The sequence below is a fragment of the Spermophilus citellus genome, assembly GCF_964194105.1.
Source record: "Spermophilus citellus genome assembly, chromosome: 3".
NCBI lineage: Eukaryota > Metazoa > Chordata > Mammalia > Rodentia > Sciuridae > Spermophilus > Spermophilus citellus.
Genome location: NC_138184.1, coordinates 154,747,271 through 154,774,148, shown reverse-complemented (window position 1 = coordinate 154,774,148; position 26,878 = coordinate 154,747,271). Strand labels below are relative to the sequence as shown.

Here is a 26,878-nt window from a genome sequence, read left to right as displayed (position 1 = left end):
GAAGGCCTATCAGAGGCAATGGTCTCTGATCTCCATCATAAAGACTGTAGGAGAAGGAATACTGTGCAAGCAAAAGGTGCCAGGCAAAGATACAGAGGTTTGAGATAGTAGTTTACATATTTACATAGAGTGTGACCATTTTAAGAGGACTGCAGGAAAGCAACAAGTATGAATATGGTATTTAGCACCCTTGGTGAAATTTGTCTTATTGTCCTGGCGTTTATATCCTGAATGTAGTGGGTTGCAAAACTAATGAACAAGAAAATGAAACCAAATATATACAGTCCCTATTTAACCAGAAGAGTCACAACTTACATCTTCTTTTGGTATATACTGTATGATATTTTTCCCAGGTATTTTTAATACAATAGTGTTAACAGTAGTTGCATTCAATAAGTTGAAATTAATCTTGGTATAACTCTGCTTTGTACTTTCAGCATCCTCATATTATCTGGTAGTATGTGAGTGAAAGAGATGTTTATCTAGTAAACACAATTCTGTCCTCACCACATGATTAAATCCCAAAGATAATTAGCAAAGATCTTCACTTTTCCCCTCACTACATTACCAAGATAATGAACACATCTACAGAAAGCCTTACTAGTGCTTATGAAATGTATATTGAGAGAATCTCATTTTAACAGGTACTCCCTTCCTGTCTCAGGTGGGAAACATCCTGGATGCTGTGCCCCTGCCAGCCATGCACTGTGCTAGTCAAGTCAATGGAAAACAAATATAGTTCAAGAATATATGAAATATATAGGAAATGGAAGCTAGTCATTCTCAGAGATTAGGCTGGATTTATTACATAGATTATTTAGGGGGTTTAGAGTCTTTTTTTTAAATAAAACCTTTCTTTAAAGGTAAATTCAAAAAGTGTACACTTAGGAAAGTCTGAATTCCTATTTCTAAAGAACATTCATTATGGATTTCTGCTCTTTTCTAGGATATACAAAAAAGTAATGTCCACATCTAAACAATAAGAAAAGCAAATGACCTACAAAAATACAACTTTTTCTTCAGTCCATCAAAGCTGTAGCCACAGAAAGACCAAAAAGCCTTAAAACCTTAGGAAAGAGAAGCCTCTCTCAAGGAGAAGGGATGCAAACACCAGCTCACCCACTTCAAAACACAAAATCAAGCAAACCTGGGTGCCATATGGTTAGGTAAGAAGAAATAGGTAAAAATTTGAGTCAATTTGCTCAAGACTGGGTGGAGGCTAGTGAGACAACACAGAACTCTGGGAACAACAAAAGGAGTTCATATGCACTTGTAAACTCTTCTCTAGAGCTCTCTTACTGGGCTTTCATGAAGTAGTATCATGTTATTTAAAGAAGGTGGTTAGGTATATACTATACACTGAAGCAATTACTAAAAAAAAAAAAGTTAAAAATTAGTCAATACTGATGAAGCACAATCATTCAAAATGTAAAATTAACCCAAAGGCAATCAAGCAGAAAAAGGGGAAAAGTAAGAATAAGAACAAAGAACAAATGGGAAGAAACCAGCAAGATGGTAATTTTAGTCAAGAAACTTTACAATCAATGAGTGGTTGCAGTGTTTGTTGAAATTTTTGACATCATCCAACATGGGGTTAAGTGATAGCCCTCATGAGAAACACAGACACTGCAAACCACCTGCCTCCCTACTACAGTTTGAATCTGGAGTGTCCCACTGAGACCCATGTGTCAGTCCTCAGACCATAGAGTGGACCTATTGAGAAGTGTTGGAACCAAAATTTAGGAAGTGGAGCCTAGAAGGAACTTAGGTCATTGGGGTGTGCCCTTGAAGGGTATGTTGTGACCCCAGTTTCTTCCTGTTTTTCTTCTCAGCTATCATGAAATGAGCATCTTCTGCTATGCCCTCCCACAATGATATAATGTCTCACTACAGACCCAAAGCACCTGGACCAGGCATAGATCAAAACCATGAGCTAATTTAAACATTTCCTACTTACAAGTTGTTTATATCAGGTATTTTGTTACAACAATGGAAAACTAACACACCCCTCAAAGTTGGCCCCCTAAAACTGTTAAAACAGTTTTCTCCTCAGGCATAAGGACACTGTAAGCAGAGATCACTCAAATACATGTGTAATGCTCTACTTACCTTGCTCATCTGTTCCAGTTGCGGTTAACCATAAGAGTTTGCCCTTAGCATATTAATCGTAGTTTTAAAATCCTGGTTTAATGATTCCAACATTGTTGTCAATATTCAGTCAGGTTCTTGTACTTTCTCTGTCTCTTGAAACTGTTTTCTGCTTCTCAATATGCTCAAAATGTTTTCTTGATAACTGGATTTGGTCACTGGATAAAGCAACTAAGGTAACTAGGACTCTTGTCATGTGGTAATCATGTGGGGAAAGGGAGAGCATTAGACAGTTGTATGCTTAGGTCTCAATCTTTTAGAAAGCCTGTCTTTCTGGACTATGAACTTCACAAGTAGTGCTCAGTTCCTGCTCTAGCCCCCATAGCATGACTACAGTGGGCTGCAGTTGGGTATTTCTCTTCTCCATGTTGGTTTCTCTCGAGGGATCAGCCTTTTTGAGAAGAAAAAAATATTCTAGCATATTTCAAAATAATTATTTTCCCTTCCCCCGTAGGACACACAAAAGGATTTTTCTCCATTATTTAGTTTGAAAACTTCATCAAGCTCCTGGGGGTAAAAAATCCTAAGAGCACAGAGGTATGCCTATGACTAGGTCCTCCCAATGTTAACTATCAGACACGTCTCCAGCAATGCTTCAACTACAGTTTAGTTTTTCCTACCCCGACACTTGTTCTCAGCTAAATTTCATACTCCAGCAAATTCTGATTCACTTCATTCACCTATCTCCCTAACTTGTGTCACAGGGCAAACTTGTCCCTGAAGACAAGAGTCTTCTTTTGAGTTTGTTCCACATGTTTACATGCTGTGAGGATGGAGTAATAACTTCTAAACTCCTTTCATGCCAGAAGGGAAACTAGAAGTCTACATGTGCTCTCTTCTCAGGAGACTACGTAAGATGGTAGTCAACAAAACTAGGAGAGAAAGATGAGAAAAGGCATGGGATATAAAAAGCATATATACTACATAGGACTGGGGCAAAGGGGATTTCTATAATAGTACTGAAGTCTCAGGATGATTACTGCATGGGAAATACAATGAGAAACCAGATAAGAGGGTAAGAATGAATAGAATCTCACTGGGCACAGGGGCACATGCCTGTAATCCCAGCTGAGGAAGCTAAGGTAGAAGGATTCCAAGTTCAAGGCCAGACTCAGCAACTTAGAAAGATAATAAATTAATAAATAAGTAGGCTAGGGATGTGGCTCAAGTGATTGCCTCTAGTTTCAATCCCTGGTACCATTAAATAAAATTCCTTGGAAGGTCTTGGAAGAGACTGGTTGCCTCTGGAAAGGAAGATTAAGAGATAGTTGGCATCAAGACTTTATTTTTGTACCTTCTGCCACTTATACACTGTCCTGTCATTACTTCTTGCCTTAATTATATAATGTTTATGTAGTATATTATGTTATGTAGCAGGGAATGTTAGAGTCCCAAAAACTATATCCTTACAAGAGTTATGGTTTTGTTTCCAAAAATATTTAGTATTTTCAACCAATCGATCTGATTTCCTGTTGACAATGGCAGAACATTTAAAATCTAACTACCCACAGGGACTGAAAACCACCTCTGAAAAACATTTAGCATTTATGTTTTGTTGCTATATAAAAAATATTAAGTCTGGCTACCATTATGATAAACCCATATTTCTTTCTCATGTTAACATACTACTTCATCTACCAGATATGTGTGAACTGTACACATTAAAACATTTTGCTTAATTAATAGAGTTGTATAGACACAGTGAATATGTGGCACTCTTTTCAATTTAGACAGGGATATTAGAATCAGGCAGACATGGGTTTCAACTGTGGTGCTGCAATCTAAAAAGCTATCAGACTGAAGAACTATCACAATCCCAACTTCCTTGCCCCATTATCCCAACACTAGATCTTCTTTATCAACTCAAATCAAACATCTTTCTTAACTTCCAGTTCACACACATCACTTATACATGCATACATGGTTTAAAGAACCAAACATCTCTAGAAGATTTGTTAGGAAAAAGTGTTAATCCCATTCACTCCAGATCTGTTACCCTATTTTATTTTCCCTGGAAGCAATTGCTATTCCTCATTTTAACTGACTTTTCTAGTATACATGTCCACGTTTGTCAGCTTTTGCCGAGTAACAAAAATGCAGAAAATCTCAGTGTCATGCTTCAATAAAGTTACTTTTCACTGAAATAGCTGTGGAATGGCAGAAATGGCTCTGCTTCAAGTTGCAGACCTATAGGAGCTCTGATCTATGCGATTGCTATACAGTTGAGACTGGGGTGGGGTGGGGGGGCAACCAATAGTATACCTTCTTGTGGCAACAAAAGCAGCACACGATGACAGACCCAGCAGCACAGACTTCTAAGCTTACTTCTAAGAAGTAAGCTTCTATTCTGTATAATATCAGGCAAAATCCAATGTTCAAAGCAAGTCAGGCAGGCATATCCAGAATCAAAAGAAAGATACTTCATACACCTGGAGGCCAAGGCAAGGGTACAAAAGTAAAGCACCATTTTCAGAGGAAGAAGAATATGGCAATTTACCTACCATACATTATCTTATGTTAGAGATAATACTTATTGATTTCTATTTTGCTCATTATCTAAGAAAAATTATTTTCCTTTCTCCTCCCAACCTCACTACAATACATTTTCACACTTCCAATTTCCTGTCCTTTTAATATCATACTTGAGTAAATCTAGTGTTTACATCATTGACTGTGTAATTTACATCACTGACTAAAGCATAATTGAATCATATACAACTAAAATTCTTGAATAACTGTTTTCCTGATTAGAGATCACCTTGTTTCACATGGTTAGACTTCTATATGCTTATGACTCACTCACATTAAAAACAAGCTAAATCTACTCTTGAGTGTTCTAGCACATAAGGCATGTCACCAGTTTTACATTCATGAAAAAGTAGCCTTTGACTAACATTTTTCAACTTGGACTAGTTGTCCTCTGCCAATTGAAGAGTGATCACCCTAGGACTCCTAGATCATCATCTTGGGAAGACGCCTCATTTTTGTTCCATCATGAATACCATATTTCATCAATTTTTTGCAGTTTTCCTTTAACTGACATTTTCCTGGAATAAATTCTCCAATAGATTTCCATAGAGTGACTGTTTTAAGATGTTTATGGGACCCTCTGAGGTTAATATTTTTAGATCTTCCTTCTTAGAATAAGTTCCCCAAATAAAACTCTTCCAATCCCTTGCCATAATAGAAAGTTATGTCACCAGTGCACTGACTGCTGAGTGGGAGAAGCCATGCCCCCTACCCCTTTCAGCAGTCACAGGGCATGTGGTGCGAGTTATGGGCTCTGGCAAGACACTCGGGCCCTCACTGAAGCCAACATTCTCCCAGTGCACAGACAGTGCTTCCCCTCAACTTGCCACTCTCAGCAGACAGAGAATAGGGAAGGTGATTTAGAGATCAGACTTCTACTCAAGCAGATTTTAACAAACTGTTTTTATATTGCCCCCTCCAGTCAGTTCCAGAGGTCTCCTGACGCTGCCAGAGTCTGCAGTTTGAGAATTCCACAGCAGACAACTCTTCACTTGTCCCACCATTTGTTTCCAATTTGGCCTTCTTAGATCTTCTGAGCCTGTCACCACTAATTCATTTGCTTTCTAGCTATTTTTTGTTTGTCATCGTCATCTCTCCTATTCTTGTTCTTGAGGGTTTATGTCACTTTTAATCTCTTCCTAGTAAGTTTAATGAGGATAGAGTAATGAACAAAATTAAATAAATGTTCAAAAACAGGAGTATGTGTATTCTAATTAGATAAATATTCCAAACTGTCTTCCATAAAGTTGGTTTCAGTTTATGTTCCCATAAACAATGTATGCAAATATGCAGGGTTTTTAACATGAGGCAAATGAATATGACCCACAGGGACTGAAAACCACCTCTGAAAAACATTTGGCATATAATGCAATTATTTTCTTGGGAAGGGATTCCACAACTTTCAGAGATTTTAGAACACAAAATAGTTAGGAACCATTGTTCTATGGTAATCATGTAATGATTTGTGGATACAAATAATCTGATTACATATCCTTCCAGCCTAAACATCATGCACAATACTGTTTTGGCAAGGCAGCCTGGGAAGTTTGCCCAACAAAGAACAATATATATATATATATTAGAGTAAAAGTAAATCAAAGGCATGCATGCACAGGTTTCCCACTCTGCTGTTAGAGCCATGCTCAGAGCATTTCAAGTAGAAACAAAATAGACCATCTTACAATTAGGTAAACAATGAACACCTGCATTCAATTTATCATCTGGAAATCAAAACCGAAATATTTTGCATACATTAACATTGTTTGAATTATGCAATGTATTCTAGAATTGCATGAGACAGTTGTCCAAGAAGCTTTGTTTTTCATATATCAGATCATTTTATGAGTAGATAAACAATTTCATGCTAAGTCTGTATGAGGCTGATAATACAGATACAACCTTCACTCTACAAAAAATAAAAGTACAAATGATCTGGCCAAGGTTAAGATTTCTTTAGGTACAAATTTTAAATGAGTTTACACAGAATTACACTCACAAAAGGCTTTTCATTATGTACCAGTTGGGAAAAATAAACCTATTAGTTTATTCAAATTTATTGCCAGCTCTATACAATGAAATGCATTACGAAATTACAGGCAACACGATCATACCAGCCAGTTAACATTACATGGAAATTTTTTTTCAAGTCCAAATAATTTGGTAGAAGGCAGAAAACAATTTTACCAGTTATTCCAAATTGTATCTTAGCCATTTCTCCTGACCTTCACAAATATTGTCAAACACTATAAAAAGAACTTCATTGGATTGATTTCTTATTTTTGGTGAAGTAAACCAATTAAAAGTTAAGGAGAAAATATTGCCCTGAAACAAATCATAAACTTTATATAACAATGAATTTAAATAGCTACATCATGTAATATCTAATCCCAATGAAAAAACTAAAGGGAAAAAGTCAAAACCCTATAATACTATTGAAACCCAGAGATAAGAAAGCTTTAAGTTTTTGAATAACATAGTTTTTAGCCATAATATCAATAGATTATGAAAATCTGAAATAACAAAGAAGTATAAAGAAAGAAGGTTCTAGATCCAGAATCATTTCAATAGCAATAGGACTGGTCACATCATTACCCAAGGTGGATGATACAGGGAGAAAAAAAGCAAGTCTACTCATTGGGTTAGTGAATCAGTTAGATATAAATTACCAGTAGGGCATCTAGTAAAAATACTCACAAGCAGTTCAAAATATATTCCCAGTATTGATGGGAGAAACAAACACAGAATAAATAGAAAAGTTAGGAAACTTCTACTCATTTGTTAAGCAAATACTTAGGAATTATTTGCCAGGCACTGTGCTGAAAAGGCTAAGTAAGGCTGGGGAAAACCATACAAGCAAATGTAAGTGAGGTGGTAACTGTAGTAAGGGATATATGTTCACACATTGGGGAATAAAAAAACAGTGATTTTATTAGATCATGTCCTCCTTTTTGTAAATCACTGTGTCATAATTGCACGAAACTGAATTTAGTACAATTAAAACAATTTATTTTAAATACTGGTCAGAAAATACCTCTTTTATTGACCAAAGATTTAAAATTATTTTCTCAATTTCTACATAGCTAGACAAGTAGCATCTTGTGGACCTATTCATGGAAACGCTGACCTCTGCCTCCTCTCTAGTTTTCATTTCACATATTTCTATCTGATGTGTGAAGGGTAAAGATTTGCTCCCAAGATGTAGGTCCTCTATTCACCTCAGATTGTTTCTTTTGCTGTACATCATTTTCTGAGAAGTGTCCCTTCAGGTCCTTGGCCCATTTATTGATTGGGCTATTTGTTTTATTTGGTGTTTAGGGTATATAAAGAACTAAAAAAGCTAGAGAATAGTGCTCTATCTGATTGTGAGGGGTAAGATTTGCTCCCAAGATGTAGGCTCTCTTCACCTCAGATTGTTTCTTTTGCTGAGAAGAAACTTTGAGTCCATCCCATTTATTGGTTCTTGATTTTAATTCTTGCCACAGGAGTCTTATTAAGGAAATTGGGACCTAATCCTACATGATGAGACTAGGGCCTACTTTTTCTTATATTAGATGCAGGGTCTCTGGTTGTATTCCCAAGTCCTTGTCCTTGATCCATTTTGAGTCGAGTTTTGTGCATGGTGAGGTAGAAGTTCAATTTCATTTTGTTGCATATGGATTTCCAATTTTTCCAGCACCCTTCGTTGAAGAGGATATCTTTTCCTGGATGTACGATTTTGGCACCTTTATCTAATATAACTAATTATGTGGTTTTGTCACTGTGTCCTCTATTCTGTACCATTGGTCTACAAGTCTATTTTGGTGCCAATACCATGCCATTTTTGTTACTATCACTCTGTAGTATAGTTTAAGGTCTGGTATAATGATGCCACCTGCTTCACTCTTCCTGCTAAAGATAAGCTTTGGCTATTCTGTCTCATTTTTTCAGATGAATTTCATGATTACTTTTCTATTTCTATGAGGAATGTAATTGGGATTTTGATTAGAATTGCATTAAACCTGCATAGTGCTGTCAGACATATGGTCATTTTGATAATATAAATTCTGCCTATCCAAGAGCAAGGTAGATCTTTCAATCTTCTAAGGTCGTCTTTGATTTTTTTTTAGGGTTTTGTAATTTTCATTATATAGATCTTTCACCTCTTTTGTTGATTCCCAAGGTTTTTTGTGGGTTTTTTTTGTTTGTTTGTTTGTTTTGAGGCTATTGAAAATGGGGTAGTTTTCCTCGTTTCCCTTTCTCAGGATCTGTCACTGATGAACAGAAATGCCTTTGATTTATGGGTGTTGATTTTATATCCTGCTAGTTTGCTGAATTCATCTACTAGTTCTAGAAGTTTTCTGGTGGAATTTTTTGGGTCTTCTAGGTATAAAGTCAGACATATCATCAGCAAATTGGTCTAATTTGAGTTCTTCTTTTCCTATGTGTATCCCTTTAATTTCTTTCATATGTCTATTGCTCTAGCCAGGGCTTCAAGAACTATGCTAAATAAAAGTGGTGAAAGAGGGCATCCCTGTCTTGTTCCAGTTTTTAGAAGAAATGCCTTCAAGTTTTTTCCATTTAGAATGATGCTGGCCTGGGGCTAGCATAGATAGGAAAATGTCTCAATGCTGTAAAAGCTATTATCCTTAGTTTTTCTAGTGTTTTTAACATAAAGGGGTGCTGTATTTTGTCAAATGCTTTTTCTGCGCCTATTGAGATGACCATATGATTCTTACCTTTAAGTCTATTGATGTGATGAGTTACATTTATCGATTTCCGTATGCTGAACCAACCTTGCATCCCTGGGATGAATCCCACTTGATCATGGTGCACGATCTTTTTAATAAACACTTTTTTTTCAACAAGGGATTTTTACAACACATTATCATAGCACCACTATCATACTTACATATTAAATACTATAATGCTATAGCAATTAAGACAGAATCAAATAATAAGAGGAAAAATTGCCCATGGGACCACATAACAAAAAAGGATTCATTTGTTTACAAATACCTGACGTATGACATAATTTGTACTATAAGTGGGAAGCTGATAAAGAATTATCCTGTTAATACTGCTAGTAAAGTTGGTTATCACTATAAAATATAAAAAATTTTCTGGGGGCTGGGGTTGTGGCTCAGTGACAGTATGCACCTAGCACATGTGATGCCCTGGGTTCAATCCTCAGCACCATATAAAAATAAATAAAACAAAGGTATTATGTCCATGTACAACTAAAAAAAAGTTTAAGATTACAAGTAATTATTTACTTGAGTTAGTTTCATAGTTGTTAGTTTTCTTTTCCAATTGGACCAAAATTCAATTTTTTGTTTTAATAAGTTACACATGACAGTACAATTACCTTGACATATTATACATTTAAATCAGATGGGATATAATTTCTCATTTTTCTGAGTATACAGGTTGCAGAATCACATTGGCCATGCAGTCACATATATCCACACAGTAATAATGTCCGTTTCATTCTACTATCCTTCCTATCTCCCCATCCTCTCCCTTCCCCTCCCATCACTTCTCTCTACCTAATCTAGGATAACACTATTCTTTTTTTTTCCCTCACATCTTCATACATGTATTTTGTATAACAATGAGGGTCTCCTTCCACCATCCATGCAATTCCCCTTCTCCCTTTTTCCCTCCCACCCCTCTTCCCTACGTAGAGGTAATCTTCCCATGCTCTTCCTCTCTTCCCATTTTAAGTCACGCCCCTTATATCAGATAAGATCAAAAACTTCACAAAAAAAGTATATAGAATATTTTTATGACCTCAGAGTAGAATTTCTTACATGGAAAGACTGTATTCTCAAGTATATTTTAGTTAAGAAATTCTCTTCATCCAAAAATTCTAAAGGGCTGAAAAACAAAAGTCCAAATGAAAAAAGGTATTTGCAACACTTATGACAAATAACATTTATCTAGAATATAAAGGACTCTAAGAAATCAATAAGAAATAAGTAGACAGAATTAATAGATTTTACAAAAGAAAACACAAATGGTCTATAAATATCTGAAACTCAACATCTTTGAGATATTATTTAACTTTTACTGAATTAAAAAAGGTTTAAATATTAAACCATACCAAGTGTTGAATATCAAGAACTGGGAGCTTTCACATCCTTGGCTTGGAGTATAAGGCATCACCACCATGTTGCAAGACATTTTGACCTTTAGTATAAAACTTAAGTTTATATGCTTCACTGACAAATTCCTCTCATAGATAAATCTCCTAAGTATATATTTCATGTAGGCCCAGGAGACACAGAGGACTCTTACAGCTGATGGAACTGTTGACCAAGAATTAACTGGTCAATAGAATGAAGAAGAATTATAGTGTGCCAGTTCCAAGCCTAAAATTTAAGGGTTCTCTCATGATTGCATTGCCGTCTTATGCTTCTGTTAGCTTCCCTTAAAACTCTGGCTAGAAAGTGATAGAGCTGCACTGCACCAGCTAACCTTCCCACATGCAGGGAGAAAAGCAACTATCATAGACCCATTAAATACATGATTTTTTGTTTTAGGTAACCGACTTTGATGATTTTTTTTTTTACTTACTATGTATAGCAATAGCAAACTCACATGAATACCACCAGTTGCATTCCCTCAAAAAGGTATGTTAAATGCTTACCTCTGGCATTCAGGATGTGACCTTCTTTGGAAATAGTTTTTCCACAGGCAATCAAGTAAAATAAGATCATTAATAACTGGTATCCTTATAAAAACAAGAGAATTTAGACATGGACAAACACACACAAGGAGGGAGAATACAAAAACACACAAGGAGAAGATGGCTAAGTAGCTGGAGTGACGCAGCTATGAGTCCAGGAAAAGCAAGAACTGCTGGCAAACACCAGAAGCCAGTGAAGACAATGAAAGATTGTGTCCTAGAGTGAGCAGAGAGAATATTCCCTACCCAGTGATTTTGGACCTTTGGCTTCCTAAAATGTGACACAATAAATTTCTGGTTTTATTAAGCCACTCAGCTTTGAAATCTTTTTATGGCAGCTCTAGTAAACTAGCACATGCTCCCTCAAAACAAAGCAGCAATAAGAGCACCAAACCTAAAAGTTTAGTTTTGAAACTGGCCTCAGGAGGCAAAGAAATTAAGGGGGATGGGAAAAGTCTACAGAAAGGCCTATAGTAATGTGGAAGATAGAAAATCTATATCACCTATTTATGAACTAAGACAGGGTGGCTTCCAGAGGAAATGCTGAAAGCATGGGCTGGCTTACGGTGGTTCTGTGAAGGCACCGTATAGATGAGAACAGCCAGGATTGCCTAGTGTTTAAGGAGAAGGCAAAAGGAAGGTGGAGAGTCCAGAACTTGACAGCTGAGGAAATAAAACCAACCTCCCACGTCTTCAAAGACTCTCATACCCAGAAAAAACTGAGGATACAGATAAAGTCCTGGGCTCCAGAAGCCAATCACAGGAAGGAGACTGAGACCTGATTAAGGAATTATCAGGGGAGGAAAACTGACAGTACTGTCCATAGGATTTCTGACTTTCTATGGACCAGTGACAACATAGGAATGGGAGCAAATGTCTTTTTAAAGAGAAGTATTTTATGAGGGTATTTAAAAATTTTATAAACCGTATTTTGGGTACATTAGGGATACAAAACTTCATTTTAGTTCACAAGTCTCCAAATAAAGAAACAGAATATTAAGAGCTGATATAAATCATGACATCTTTACATGATGATGTGACAACGTAAGTATTTAAGGAGTCCTAGGGTATGGTTGAGAACAATGCTAGTAGGTAGCATTTGGGGACCCAAATCCACACAGTTCCCATATCTATACCCTTTGCCAAGTACCTTTACTTATCTTTCCACTGAGGCATGAACTTTAACTTCCTATGCCTTGATTTTAAGTTTGGTCATGTGATTTGTATTAGCCAACAGAATTGCGCAGAAATGCCAATGCACCAGTTACAAATCTAGACTTTAAAAGGCCTTGTAGATTTCTCCTCTCTTATACTTATTCCATCTCCATAAGAACATGCCTGGATAGTCTACCTGTTAAAGAATGAAAGAACATGAACCAGAGATGCCCTGACCTGTAGTAAAAAGCAGTGGTGTCTAGCCTAGTCCATTCTATGTCAGCAGAGTCCAACCTAACTCAGAACCATGAGCATATATTTTCATAAAGCTATTGTCTTCCTGGATTTTTTTTTATTACACACCATTTGCGTAACAAGAAATTTGAAAGTTGTTTCAAATTAGCCAAAAACTAGAAAGAATTCAATGAATAAAAGCCCCCAGTTAACACAATTCTAAATAGACTACAATATATGCAATGGCAATATCAAAAACATTTTGCAAAAACATAAAAGCAAGTCAGAAAAATATCAGTAGTATGATCCTATTCATAAAAAACAAACTAAGCAACTTCAGAAACACCTATACATATGCTGAAATTACAGGAAGTATGAAATTAAGGAAAATAGGAAGGAAATATTATCAGGAACAGGGATGCAAACAGGAAAAGCAAACTGAAAATATCAAATGGTATACTGGCAACATTCTAGCCTGTAAACTAGATGAACACAAAGTAAAATGCCCATTATCTATACTTAGATAAATTTATGAAGTGTATACAATATATGCTAAGGAATATGTGATGTCACACATTCACACACATACACATACAAAAGCCTTCTTGGCAGAGAATGAACTAAGATTTTCATGCTTACCAGCAGACATCATGTCGTCCCCTGGTCAAGATAAACTCCATAACAAAGACAGTTACAGACTGATGAGGTACTCAGCCATTACAGATCAGCATTATCGAGAACACTGACAGGTTAGCCAGATACACTTGGATTGTAGTAATTCTTTAATAGGTAACAAACTATTCTGAGGAGCTTTAAAAGTGTCCTTAACATCAAGAAACTGAGGTCATTTTATTTGATTTACTATGAGCAAATGAATGAACACAGATTAACAGGTATTCTTTTCTTGCACATTCTGTGTATTATACCACTGGAACAGCACAGCATATCACTAGTCACAACCAACTCCCCTGGTGCCAATATACCCAACATGGGCACTAAACTTCAGGGCAATTAAACCCCAACAACAAGACCCCAATATGGTCAATAAATTACCTTGCCTCTTGCCACTTTAGGGGCAGTTGCTCTACAGTTCAAATAGTACGAAAATGCAAATAAGTTGTGTACCACTACTAATAACCACTAACTGATTATCCTTATATATTCTGCCTATCATATAATAGTGTAATTATAAAATACTGATAATTCTGACTTCTCTCATTGTCAATCTCAATAGTGAGGGTGCTTTTCAATCTTCACCTGTTTGTTTTCCCAATATTTAAAACATCAAGTATTTGAAAAGTTATAGAGTTGGCAATATTGAGCTCTTCCCTATCCTCCTTTATTAGGGGAAATAACAAGGTCACAGACCCTAAGGAAGTGCCAACTGTGTTAATTTGTCGTTCCCTCACCACCCCACTCCATGGATTTTTCTAAGTGATTTGCTACAGAAGACCACTCTTCAAAGCAGTCTGTTGATGATCAGTGGTTTATAATCTACATGAATAGGCTGGAAAAGTCAAGTAAAATATATTCCATCTGCAGGGAATTTGTCCTAGAACACAATTAAAAAATTTCCAAGTTGGGAAAGGAAGTCCAACTTTCCCACGCCACTTTTCTTGGAGCTGAAGAGCTATGGAAACTAAAGCTGAAATTACAAAGAAAAATCAGATTAAGCAGATGGGGAAAGGGAAAAAAATGCACTCACTATGAGGAATGAGGAATCAAAAACCTAAATAACTAAGGTCCTAACTTTCCAGTTACCAACTATATTTTTTCAATAATTTATGTCTTTCTTGTAGAACTTTGAATTTCTCTTCCTTGAGAACATGAGATAGTTAAGGAGGTTCCAAGAATACTGGAAAGTTCCAGGCATAATAAGTATTGCCAACAGAAGCAATTATTTCAAAACTCTACAGAAGAGTGATGACCAAGTGTGATAGCAAAACTGGTGACCATTAAGTAATGTGGCAAATAATTCAAAACCTTTTCACACCGAATGACAAGAACTATCAGAGTAAAGCTTTCTAAGAGTGCTGCCTAAATACCCCATTCATGGGACATATTAAATCTCTAGAGGATCAAATCATCTATATGAAAACTGATAGAACCTTCTATTATATATAATGATTTTATATACCCTCCATTATGAGACAAAGGTTTCCATTTCTAACTTTAAAATACATTTGCACTAAGGAATCTACCTACCATACAACCATCAAATAGGAATGATTTCTTTTAGAATAATATTTTGGTAATCAATAGCAGATTTTCAACATAAGAAATGGGCTGTCAAAAACTACTTTTAAAATCTTAGTCTTTATATTGAAAAAAATCATGGTCTCTAACACTATTCCTAATGATATTTGCTTGAGAGAGAGAGAGAGAAAGAATTTTTTAATATTTGTTTCTATAGTTTTCGGTGGACACAACATTTTATTTTTATGTGGTGTTAAGGATCAAACCCAGCACCCCGCTTGAGCCACATTCCCAGCCCCAATATTTGTTTTATTCCATTTTTGTTGCTATTACAAGATACTTGATGCTGAGTAATGTATAAATGAGTTCTAGTTATCCCATGATTCTAGTGGCTGTAGTGTCCATACAGCATGGCACTGGCATCTAATGAGAGCTCACCTGTCTGCATCACAGGGTAGATAGAGAAGCAGAAAAAGGGAAAGAGTCAAGTATATAAAGGGGACAACTATAAGGGGTGGCCACTCTAACAACCCACTCTTGCAGAACCAATCTGTCATGGAAAAAAAATACATGAATCTTCTTAAAGGGCAGTACCCCATGTACTAATTACTCACTTCTTAAAGATCCATAACCTCTCAAAATACATTGAGGACCAAATTTCTAACACGTGAACCTTTAATGAGTACACTCAAACCATACCCAAATCATAGGAAATATGTTTTAACTTATAAAAATATGCATTAAGTAAAAAACACTGGGAGAAATGGTGTCAATGAGAGCACTAAGGCTAAAACAAAACTCCTACTGAAACTCAATTCTAAGTCCTCTAAAAGGACTACAGTCACTTCTAGGTTAATAATTATTATTTCCTGAATGCTGACATTTATTCCCCACTATTCAATTAAAGCAGAAACACGTTCTCACTCCTACAGGATTATGATGATATTAAATAGACCTAACAGACACAGGCCTAGATTAAGTACAAAAAAAGGTTGGGGGAGACCATTTTGCTAATTAGTTTTCATTATAAAGATATCAAGACTAGACCTGCAACCCACCTGCAGGTCAGGCCCAGCAACCTGTGGAGTGACAGAGCTGCCCCCCGCGCCTGCAGGGTAGGCAGACCTGCGACCGACCAGCAGAACAGGTCCAGCGGCCTGCTGAGGGGCAGGCCCGCCCCCTCCCCCAGTGCCTGCAAGGTCAGGCCCAGCAACCTGCGGAGTGACAGAGCTGGCGCACGTGCCTGCAGGGTAGGCGGACCTGCGACCCATGAGCAGAAAAAGTCCAGCGGCCTGCTGAGGGGCAGGCCCGGCCCCTCCCCCCGTGCCTGGAAGGTAGGCAGAACTGTGACCACCAGCAGATCAGGCCCAGCAACCTGCTGAGGGGCGGAGCCGCCCCCTCCCCCAGCACCTGCAAGGTAGGCGGACCTGCAACCCACCAGCAGGTCAGGCCCAGCAACCTGCGGAGTGACAGAGCTGCCCCACACGCCTGCAGGGTAGGTGGACCTGCGACCGACCGGCAGAGCAGACCTAGCGGCCCGCCAGCGTGGTAGACAGATCACCCCAATTGGAGGAGGATCACAGCCAATACCTGCCCTGCAAGGGAGATTTTTCAACTATACAAGAGCAATATAAATAAATAGAGGGAAAATTTCAAAAAAACAACAGTTTCACCAAGCAGAAAGAAACGCGAGCAGTATGAAAAGACAAGGAAAGAAAGGACCACAAGCAATGCAGGTCAACTCAACTTTAGAAGAGGTAATAGCTGCAACAGATGGAATGTCAGATACAGAATTCAGGATATACATGCTTCAGATGATCTGGAGTCTCAAGGAAGACATTAGACAGCAAAATCAGACAATCAAAGATCACTTTGACAATGAATTACATAAACAAATCCAAGAAGCAAAAGATCAATTACACAGGGAGATAGAGGTAATAAAAAACAAATAGAAATCCTAGAAATGCAGGAAGCAATAAACCAACTTAAAAACTCAATTGAGAAAACTACCAGCAGAATAGAACACTTAGATAGAACATCGGACAATGAAGACGAAGTATTTCAACTTGAAATGAACATAGACAGCTCAGCAAGACTGTTAAGAAACCATGAACTGAACATCCAAGAAATATGGGATAACATAAAGAGACCAAACTTAAGAGTCATTGGGATACAGGAAGGCATAGAGGTCCAAACCAAAGGAATAAACAATCTATTCAACGAAATAATACGAGAAAACTTCCCAGACTTGAAGAATGAAACAGAATCCCATATCGTAGAAGCCTACAGGACGCCGAAAGTGCAAAATCATAAGAGATCCACACCTAGACACATTATAAGGAAGATGCCCAACATACAGAATAAGGAGAGAATTTTAAAAGCTACAAAAGAAAGAAAGCAGATTACATTTAGGGGTAAACCAATCAGGATAACAGCTGATCTCTCAACACAGACTCTGAAAGCTAGAAGATCCTGGAATAACATATTTCAAACACTGAAAGAAAATGGGTTCCAACCAAGAATCGTGTATCCGGCGAAATTAAGCTTCAGGATGGAAGATGAAATTAAAACCTTCCACGATAAACAAAAGTTAAAAGAATTCGCAGCTAGAAAACCATCTCTTCAAAAAATCCTTGGCAAAACATTACAGGAAGAGGAAGTGGAAAATATCAATGAAAACCAACAGTGGGAGGTAGGACAGTAAAGGGGGGAAAATAATCAAAGAGGAAAACAAATCAGGTTTAGTAATATTAATAAACAAATATGGCTGGAAGAACAAACCATATCTCAATAATAACCTAAATGTTAATGGCTTAAACTCACCAATTAAGAGACACGGGCTAGTCGAATGGATCACAAAACAAGACCCAACAATATGCTGCCTACAGGAGACGCATTTGATAGGAAAAGATATACATAGACTGAAGGTGAAAGGTTGGGAAAAATCACATCACTCATATGGACTGCGGAAACAAGCAGGAGTGTCCATACTCATATCAAATAAAATAGATTTCAAGCCAAAGTTAATCAAAAGAGATAAAGAGGGACACTGCATACTGCTCAAGGGAACCATACACCAACAAGACATAACAATCATAAATATATATGCCCCAAACAATGGTGCACCTACGTTCATCAAGCAAACTCTTCTCAAGTACAAGAGTCTAATAGACCACCATACAATAATCATGGGAGACTTCAACACACCTCTCTCACCACTGGACAGATCTTCCAAACAAAAGTTGAATAAGGAAACTATAGAACTCAATAACACAATTAACAACCTAGACTTAATTGACATATATAGAATATATCACCCAACATCAAGCAGTTACACTTTTTTCTCAGCAGCACATGGATCCTTCTCAAAAATAGATCATATATTATGTCACAGGGCAATTCTTAGACAATATAAAGGAGTAGAGATAACACCATGCATCTTATCTGACCATAATGGAATGAAACTGAAAATCAACGATAAAAGAAGGAAGGAAAAATCATGCATCACTTGGAGAATGAACAATAGGTTACTGAATGATCAATGGGTTTTAGAAGACATCAAGGTGGAAATTAAAAAATTCTTAGAGTTAAATGAAAACACAGACACAACATATCGGAATCTATGGGACACATTGAAAGCAGTTCTAAGAGGAAAATTCATTGCTTGGAGTTCATTCCTTAAAAAAAGAAAAAACCAACAAACAAATGATCTCATACTTCATCTCAAAATCCTAGAAAAAGAAGAGCAAAACAACAGCAAAAGAAATAGAAGGCAAGAAATAATTAAAATCAGAGCTGAAATTAATGAAATAGAAACAAAAGAAACTATTGAAAAAATTAACTAAAAGTTGGTTCTTCGAAAAAATAAATAAGATCGACAGACCCTTAGCCATGCTAACAAAGAGAAGAGAGGACTCAAATTACTAGCATACGGGATGAAAAAGGCAATATCACAACAGACACTTCAGAAATACAGGAGATAATCAGAAATTATTTTGAATCCTTATACTCCAATAAAATAGAAGATAGTGAAGGCATCGATAAATTTCTTAAGTCATATGATCTGCCCAGATTGAGACAGGAGGATATAGACAATCTAAACAGACCAATATCAATTGAGGAAATAGAAGAAACCATCAAAAGATTACCAACTAAGAAAAGCCCAGGACCGGATGGGAATACAGCAGAGTTTTACAAAACCTTTAAAGAGGAACTAATACCAATACTTTTCAAGCTATTTCAGGAAATAGAAAAAGAGGGAGAACTTCCAAATTCATTCTACGAGGCCAACATCACCCTGATTCCTAAACCAGACAAAGACACTTCAAAGAAAGAAAACTACAGACCTATATCTCTAATGAACCTAGACGCAAAAATCCTCAATAAAATTCTGGCGAATCGGATACAAAATCATATCAAAAAAATTGTACACCATGATCAAGTAAGGATTCATCCCTGGGATGCAAGGCTGGTTCAATATATGGAAATCAATAAATGTTATTCACCACATCAATAGACTTAAAAATAAGAACCATATGATCATCTCGATAGATGCGGAAAAAGCATTCGACAAAGTACAGCATCTCTTTATGTTCAAAACTCTGGAAAAACTAGGGATAACAGGAACTTACCTCAACATTGTAAAAGCTATCTATGCTAAGCCTCAGGCTAGCATCATTCTGAATGGAGAAAAATTGAAGGCATTCCCTCTAAAATCTGGAACAACACAGGGATGCCCTCTCTCACCACTTCTGTTCAACATAGTTCTCGAAACACTGGCCAGAGCAATTAGACGAAAGAAATTAAAGGCATAAAAATAGGAAAAGAAGAACTTAAATTATCACTATTTGCAGATGACATGATTCTATACCTAGCAGACCCAAAAGGGTCTACAAAGAAACTATTAGAGCTAATAAATGAATTCAGCAAAGTGGCAGGATATAAAATCAACACGCATAAATCAAAGGTATTCCTGTATATCAGGGACAAATCCTCTGAAATGGAAATGAGGACAACCACTCCATTCACAATATCATCAAAAATAATAAAATACTTGGGAATCAACCTAACAAAAGAGGTGAAAGACCTATACAATGAAAACTACAGAACCCTAAAGAGAGAAGTAGAAGAAGATCTTAGAAGATGGAAAAATATACCCTGTTCATGGATAGGCAGAACTAACATCATCAAAATGGCGATATTACCAAAAGTTCTCTATAGGTTTAATGCAATGCCAATCAAAATCCCAACGGCATTTCTTGTAGAAATAGATAAAGCAATCATGAAATTCATATGGAAAAATAAAAGACCCAAAATAGCAAAAACAATGCTAAGCAGGAAGTATGAATCAGGCAGTATAGTGATACCAGACTTCAAACTATACTACAGAGCAATAGTAACAAAAACAGCATGGTACTGGTACCAGAACAGGCGGGTGGACCAATGGTACAGAATAGAGGACACAGAAACCAACCCACAAAACTACAACTTTCTTATATTTGATAAAGGGGCTAAAAGCATGAAATGGAGGAAGGATAGCATCTTCAACAAATGGTGCTGGGAAAACTGGAAATCCATATGCAACAAAATGAAACTGAATCCCTTTCTCTCGCCATGCACAAAAGTTAACTCAAAATGGATCAAGGAGCTTGATATCAGATGCCGTGTCTCTGATTTGATAGAAGAAAAAGTTGGCTACGACCTACATACTGTGGGGTCAGGCTCCAAATTCCTCAATAGCACACCCATAGCACAAGAGTTAACATCTAGAATCAACAAATGGGACTTGCTCAAACTAAAAAGTTTTTTCTCAGCAAAAGAAACAATAAGAGAGGTAAATAGGGAGCCTACACCATGGGAACAAATCTTTACTAATCACACTTCAGATAGAGCCCTAATATCCAGAGTATACAAAGAACTCAAAAAATTAGACAATAAGATAACAAATAACCCAATCAACAAATGTGCCAAGGACCTGAACAGACACTTCTCAGAGGAGGACATACAATCAATCAACAAGTACATGAAAAAATGCTCACCATCTCTAGCAGTCAGAGAAATGCAAATCAAAACCACCCTAAGATACCATCTCACTCCAGTAAGATTGGCAGCCATTATGAAGTCAAAACAACAACAAGTTCTGGCGAGGATGTGGAGAAAAGGGTACACTTGTACATTGCTGGTGGGACTGCAAATTGGCGCAGCCAATTTGGAAAGCAGTATGGAGATTTCTTGGAAAGCTGGGAATGGACCCACCATTTGACCCAGCTATTCCCCTTCTCGGTCTATTCCCTAAAGATCTAAAAAGAGCATACTACAGGGACACTGCTACATCGATGTTCATAGCAGCACAATTCACAATAGCAAGACTGTGGAACCAACCTAGATGCCCTTCAATAGACGAATGGATAAAAAAAAAAATGTGGCATTTATACACAATGGAGTATTACTCTGCACTAAAAAATGACAAAATCATAGAATTTGGAGGGAAATGGATGGCATTAGAGCAGATTATGCTATGTGAAGCTAGCCAAGCCCTAAAAAACAAATGCCAAATGTCTTCTTTGATATAAGGAGAGTAACTAAGAACAGACTAGGGAAGAAGAGCACGAGAAGAAGACCAACATTAAACAAGGATGAGAGGTGGGAGGGAAAGGGAGAGAGAAGGGAAATTGCATGGAAATGGGAGGAGACCCTCAGGGTTATACAAAATTACATACAAGAGGAAGTGAGGGGAAAGGGAAAAATAATACAAGAGGGAGGAATGAATTACAGTAGAGGGGGTAGAGAGAGAAGAGGGGAGGGGAGGGGAGGGGAGGGGGGATAGTAGAGGATAGGAAAGGCAGCAGAATACAACAGACATGAGTATGTCAATATGTAAATCAATCGAAGTGTAACTGATGTGATTCTGCAATCTGTATACGGGGTAAAAATGGGAGTTCATAACCCACTTGAATCAAAGTGTGAAATATGATATATCAAGAACTATGTAATGTTTTGAACAACCAACAATAAAAAAATTTTTAAAAAAAGATATCAAAACTAGGAAATACAGATATTAAAGGAGGAAATTCTTAGCACACATATGTCACGGGATCAAGAGAGATCATCTGTCCTACAAGCCAGTCTCAGAAGTCCTACTCCTTAAGGAATGCTCCTATAAGCCAAGGACTTAATAGCCATCAAGTCCATCTTAATTATTATCTTAATTTGTGGGCACCAGGACTATAAAAAAATCTGAAGCAATATCACCAATAGTGGATGATTATTCTGTTAAATACATTTCATAAGTTTTTGTGTGCATTATGTTCCAAGTTTAAAAAGTAGATTCAATACATACATACTAGATCTTGCCAAATTTTGCAGAATTTACATATATGAGCAATTCTTTTTATAAAACATATGCTTATGAAACATTCCTGGATGATAATACTATAGAGTAAAAGCTATCTCATTTAATGTAAAACAAAAATATATACCACTCTTCCTCTGTTAAACCAATTTTGCCTAGCACATAAAGACTACCAAATCACAAAAATGCTACCATATTTGCATTAGGACCACTTCTGACTGCTTTGCTACAGTAGGGAATGTTGAATCTTAGTATCTTTTTCATGCCAGAATACTGAAAAATCAGTGACCAGAGAGACATTCCAGATCATTTGTCTTGAGTTTATTTTTCCCATTTTACCTCAGAAGACTAGTTCATGTTGATACTCCAGGAATAAGTCTGAGATTTAAAACCTTCAATGCCACCCAGCTTTATAAGGGTCTAAAGGCTTTTGTGAATTTTACCTACACGAACTTGACTAGGTTCTCACAGTAACTATTGTCGAAAATCTCCTGCATTTGGCAGGAAGTTTCTTCCTAGGGATAAATTAGATAATCAGAGCCTGAACTTCTAGAATTTAATCAGATTATAAGTGAACTGGGAGAATAGAAGTATCCAATTTGAGTCATGTCCAGCACCCCCATCAGAAAAGAAAAATACTGTATGCCAGCCCACTCTAGCTATCCTGCCCCACCTAAGGTTAGAGAAAAAAAACTTGTTCACAGTTGAGCATAGGATCACAAAAGATGGAGACCTTGTAATCATAGGAACACTTAAACCAAATTTAACTAAAGGTCTATTTACCATAAAACCTTTGTCTAGTATATCAAGTCCATCTTTAAAAAAATCACCAGTCATACTAAAAGACAAAGATACAGTTGAGTAGAATGAGCAAAATCAGAACCATACATAGCAGGGATAATTAAATTACCACAGAGAATAAAACAACTATGATATACAAAAAGGGCTCTAATGGTTTAAGTATATAAGAACAGTTGGGCAATTTGAGTAGACAGAAATTGTAACAAAATAATAGAAATAAAAAACAGTAACAGAAATCAAGAACAACTCTGATCAGATAAATAAGCAGAAATGACTGCAGAAAAATTTCTGAATTTTTGAAGATCTCTCAATACAAACATCCAAAAAAGGTGAAAAGTCAAGAAAACAATGACTGAAAAAAAATTCAAGAACTGAGAATGATAGGTATGACCTATACATAATGAGAATGCACAAAAGAACATCAGGAAATAGTTGAACAAATTATGATTGACAGTCTCTCCAAATTAGCATTAGACAGAAAACCATACATATAGGAAGCTCAGACACCAAAGCAAGGTAAGTGCCAAAAATCAATGTACAAAAGATGAACAAAAGATATTGCTAAAGCAATATTATACAAAATATGAAAAAGTGTTGAAGATATAGATCAGTACTAGAGCACTTACCTAGACAACACTAGGTTCTGGGTCCCCAGTACTGCACAAAAAATACACACACACACACACACACACACACACACACACACACAGAAAGAAAATGATTGAAACTAAGATAATCCCCCCAAAAATGAACCCAAGATCATGTGAGACACCTCAGAGAAGACATAAATGTGAAATAAGAAAATGAAAGACAATCACAAAATTAAAACAATGAGATAATATACTGGCATGAACTTCGAAGACAAACAACTCTAAATGCTGACATGGTTGCAGAACAGAAGAATGTATCATTTTTTGATGGTCGTTAAGCAAAATAACACATCTATTTTCAAAGATAGTTTCATAAGAAACTGCGATACTAAGTATACACTCTTAACTATGTGTTCCAGAAATCTCCTGACACTGACTCAAAGGAGTTGAAAACTTATGCCCATTCGAAAAACTGCAGTCTTATTTATAATTGCTAAATATTAGAAGGAACCAAAATATTCTTCAGTAGGAGAACAGATATATAAACAGTGGAATATCGAACAATGGAATATTACTCACTGCTAAAAATAAATGTGTATGAATCCAAGAAAAAAAAGAAACAACGAATGCGTATTTCCAAATTAAAATATCCAATCTGATCATGAGTTCAAATCCAGCCTCAGCAACAGCAAGACACTCAGCAACTCAGTGAGACCTGTCTCTAAATAAAATACAAAATAAGGCTGGAGATGTGGCTCATCGGTTGAGTGTCCTTGATTTTAATCCCTCGTACTAAAAAAACAAACCAAAAAAAAAAACTTCCAATCTGAAAAGAACATACAATCATACAATTATTATTTCCACTGTTATTCTTCAAAAGCAAGCTATGAAGAAAGAAAAAACATCAATGATTGCCAGGTGTGGGGGGAGGCAGGAATGAATACAATACAGAGGATTATTAGGGCAATGAAAATAATTTGTATATTGTAACAGTGGCCACATGTCATTATGCATTTGTCCAAGCCTCTATACTATATAAAACCCAGAGTGACACCTAATGTAAGTAATAGACTTTGGGTGATCATCATGCTTCAATATAAGGTTCATTAATTGAAACAGAGGTATAGTGAAGAATATTGGGAATGGGAAAGGTCATATATACCCAGAGGTAGGGACTATAGGAGATCTCTCTGTACCTTCCTTTCAGTATTTCTGTCCATGTAATACTGCTTTCTTTAGTTTTGTAACTTTATTTTCAGTGCTTTCTATGTAATAGTGGGGTTAATTTTGACGTATTCATGAATGCATATAAAAGTTTTCTCCATTTCATATCCCAGTACTACTATTTTCCTTCCCTTTTCCCCTAATCCCCTTGCTCTAATCTACTGACCTTCCATTTTTTTTTGATTGATACAAAAGGCATGATTATCTTTACTCACCTCTACTACTTACTTATCCATACCTTACCTTCACCTCAATTGAAGTGAAAAATCAGAGTAAGATGAATAAAATTGTCTACAAGTTCTGAAATACTGTAACATTTGTTTTAGTATCAGCCCATATTTACCGAGTGAAATCTTTGATTATACATCCTAAAAATTTATTTTCAACTCAATATATAAATAAAAATGTATCTTGATTTTTAACCAGAAATAAACAGCAAGAAAAATAACAGAAACATAAAAACATGAAGACAAAAAATACTCTTTAATGAATAGAAGAATGGATCAAAGAAAAAATGAGAACAGAAATCAAGAAATTCTTAGAAATGAATGAGAAGATATGACATATCAAAATTGCTGGGACATTATTAAATCAGCTCCAAGATTAAAATTTATAGCATTGAGTGCCTATGTTAATAAAACAAAGGTCCCAAATAAATAAGCATAGGCTCTACCTTGAGGCCTTAGAAAAAGAACTCCAAAACCAGTAGAAAAAAGGAGATAATTAAGATCAGAGCCCTAAAAAAAAAAAAAAATCAATGAAATTTAGAAGAAAACAATACACAGGATCAATACAAAGAGGTAATTCTTTGAAAAGATAAATAAGATTGAAAAACCCATAGCTAAACCAACCAAAAGAAAGAATTGCAAGCAAATCAATAAGAGATGAAAAAGAAGATATCACCAAGACCCTATCAGAAAATCTAGAAGATACTGTCAAATTTCTAGTCGCTAATGATCTCACAAAACGAATCAGGAAGATACAGAAATCCTAAACAGACCAAGGCAAAGAAATTAAGTTGAAATAGCAATTAAAAACCTTCCGGAAAAAGGAATCCCCAGTACTTGACGGATTCCATACCGAGTTCTACCAGACCTTTAAAAGAAAGATTAACACAAGTCATTCTCAAATTATTCCAAGAAATTAAAAAAAAAAAAAAGGCATACTCCCAAATACTTTCTATGAAGCCAGTGTAATCCTGACACCAAAACCAGACAAAGACATATCAAGGAAAAAAATGATAAATCAGTATCTCTGGTGAACACAAATGCAAAAATCCTTAACAAAATACTAGTAAACTGATGCAAAAACACATCAAAAAGAATTCACCAGGGGCTGTGATTGTAGCTCAGTGGTAGAGTGCTTGCCTTGCAAGTGTGAGGCACTGGGTTCGATCCTCAGCACCACATAAAAATAAAGGTACTAAATAAATAAAGGCATCAACAACTAAAAATGATAAAAAAAATACACCATGACCAAGTGTCTTTCACTGCAGGTGACAAAGTGTAAAAAATGTGTATTGCAGAAAAGACAGCCTTTTCAAACAGCCTTTCAGAACAAATAGTTTTGGGAAAAATTGAATATACACATGTAGAAGAAGAAAACTAGATTTCTATCTCACCCTGAACAAAAATCAAAATGTATCAAAGACTTGGAAATTAGATCAGAAACCTTGCAATTGCAAGAAGAAAACATAGGGCAACACTTCATCATATAGGTGCCAGCACTGATTTAACAAGACCTCTAAAGTGTAAGAAATAAAATCAAGAATCAATAAGTGGGATGCCATCAAACTAAGAAGTTCCTGCACAAAGGAAAAAAGAGCTTGAAGAGAGAATCTACAGGAGAAAATCTTGACCAGCTACTCCTTGAATAGGGGATAAATATCCAGAATATACAAAGAACTCAAAAAAATCAAATTAACACCAAAGAAACCCCTAATCAATAAATGGGCAAAAGAATTAAACAGAAAGTGTCACACAC

At 36.3% G+C, this 26,878-nt stretch overlaps 2 protein-coding genes across 4 annotated transcripts in view; one reads left to right on the top strand and one right to left on the bottom strand.

Moving 5' to 3' along the window:
* The window catches only part of CRPPA (CDP-L-ribitol pyrophosphorylase A), a 313,443-nt gene that overhangs the window by 217,561 nt on the left and 69,004 nt on the right, over nt 1–26,878 (bottom strand). The window lies entirely within an intron of this gene.
* Nucleotides 26,367–26,878, top strand: part of LOC308645256 (cytochrome b-c1 complex subunit Rieske, mitochondrial-like) — a gene marked incomplete at its 5' end in the record, with an annotated part of 1,816 nt that continues 1,304 nt past the window's right edge. Inside the window, one exon of the mRNA XM_081287314.1 lies at nt 26,367–26,400. Coding sequence (XP_081143440.1) covers nt 26,367–26,400 — 34 coding nt within the window. The remainder of the gene's footprint in view (nt 26,401–26,878) is intronic.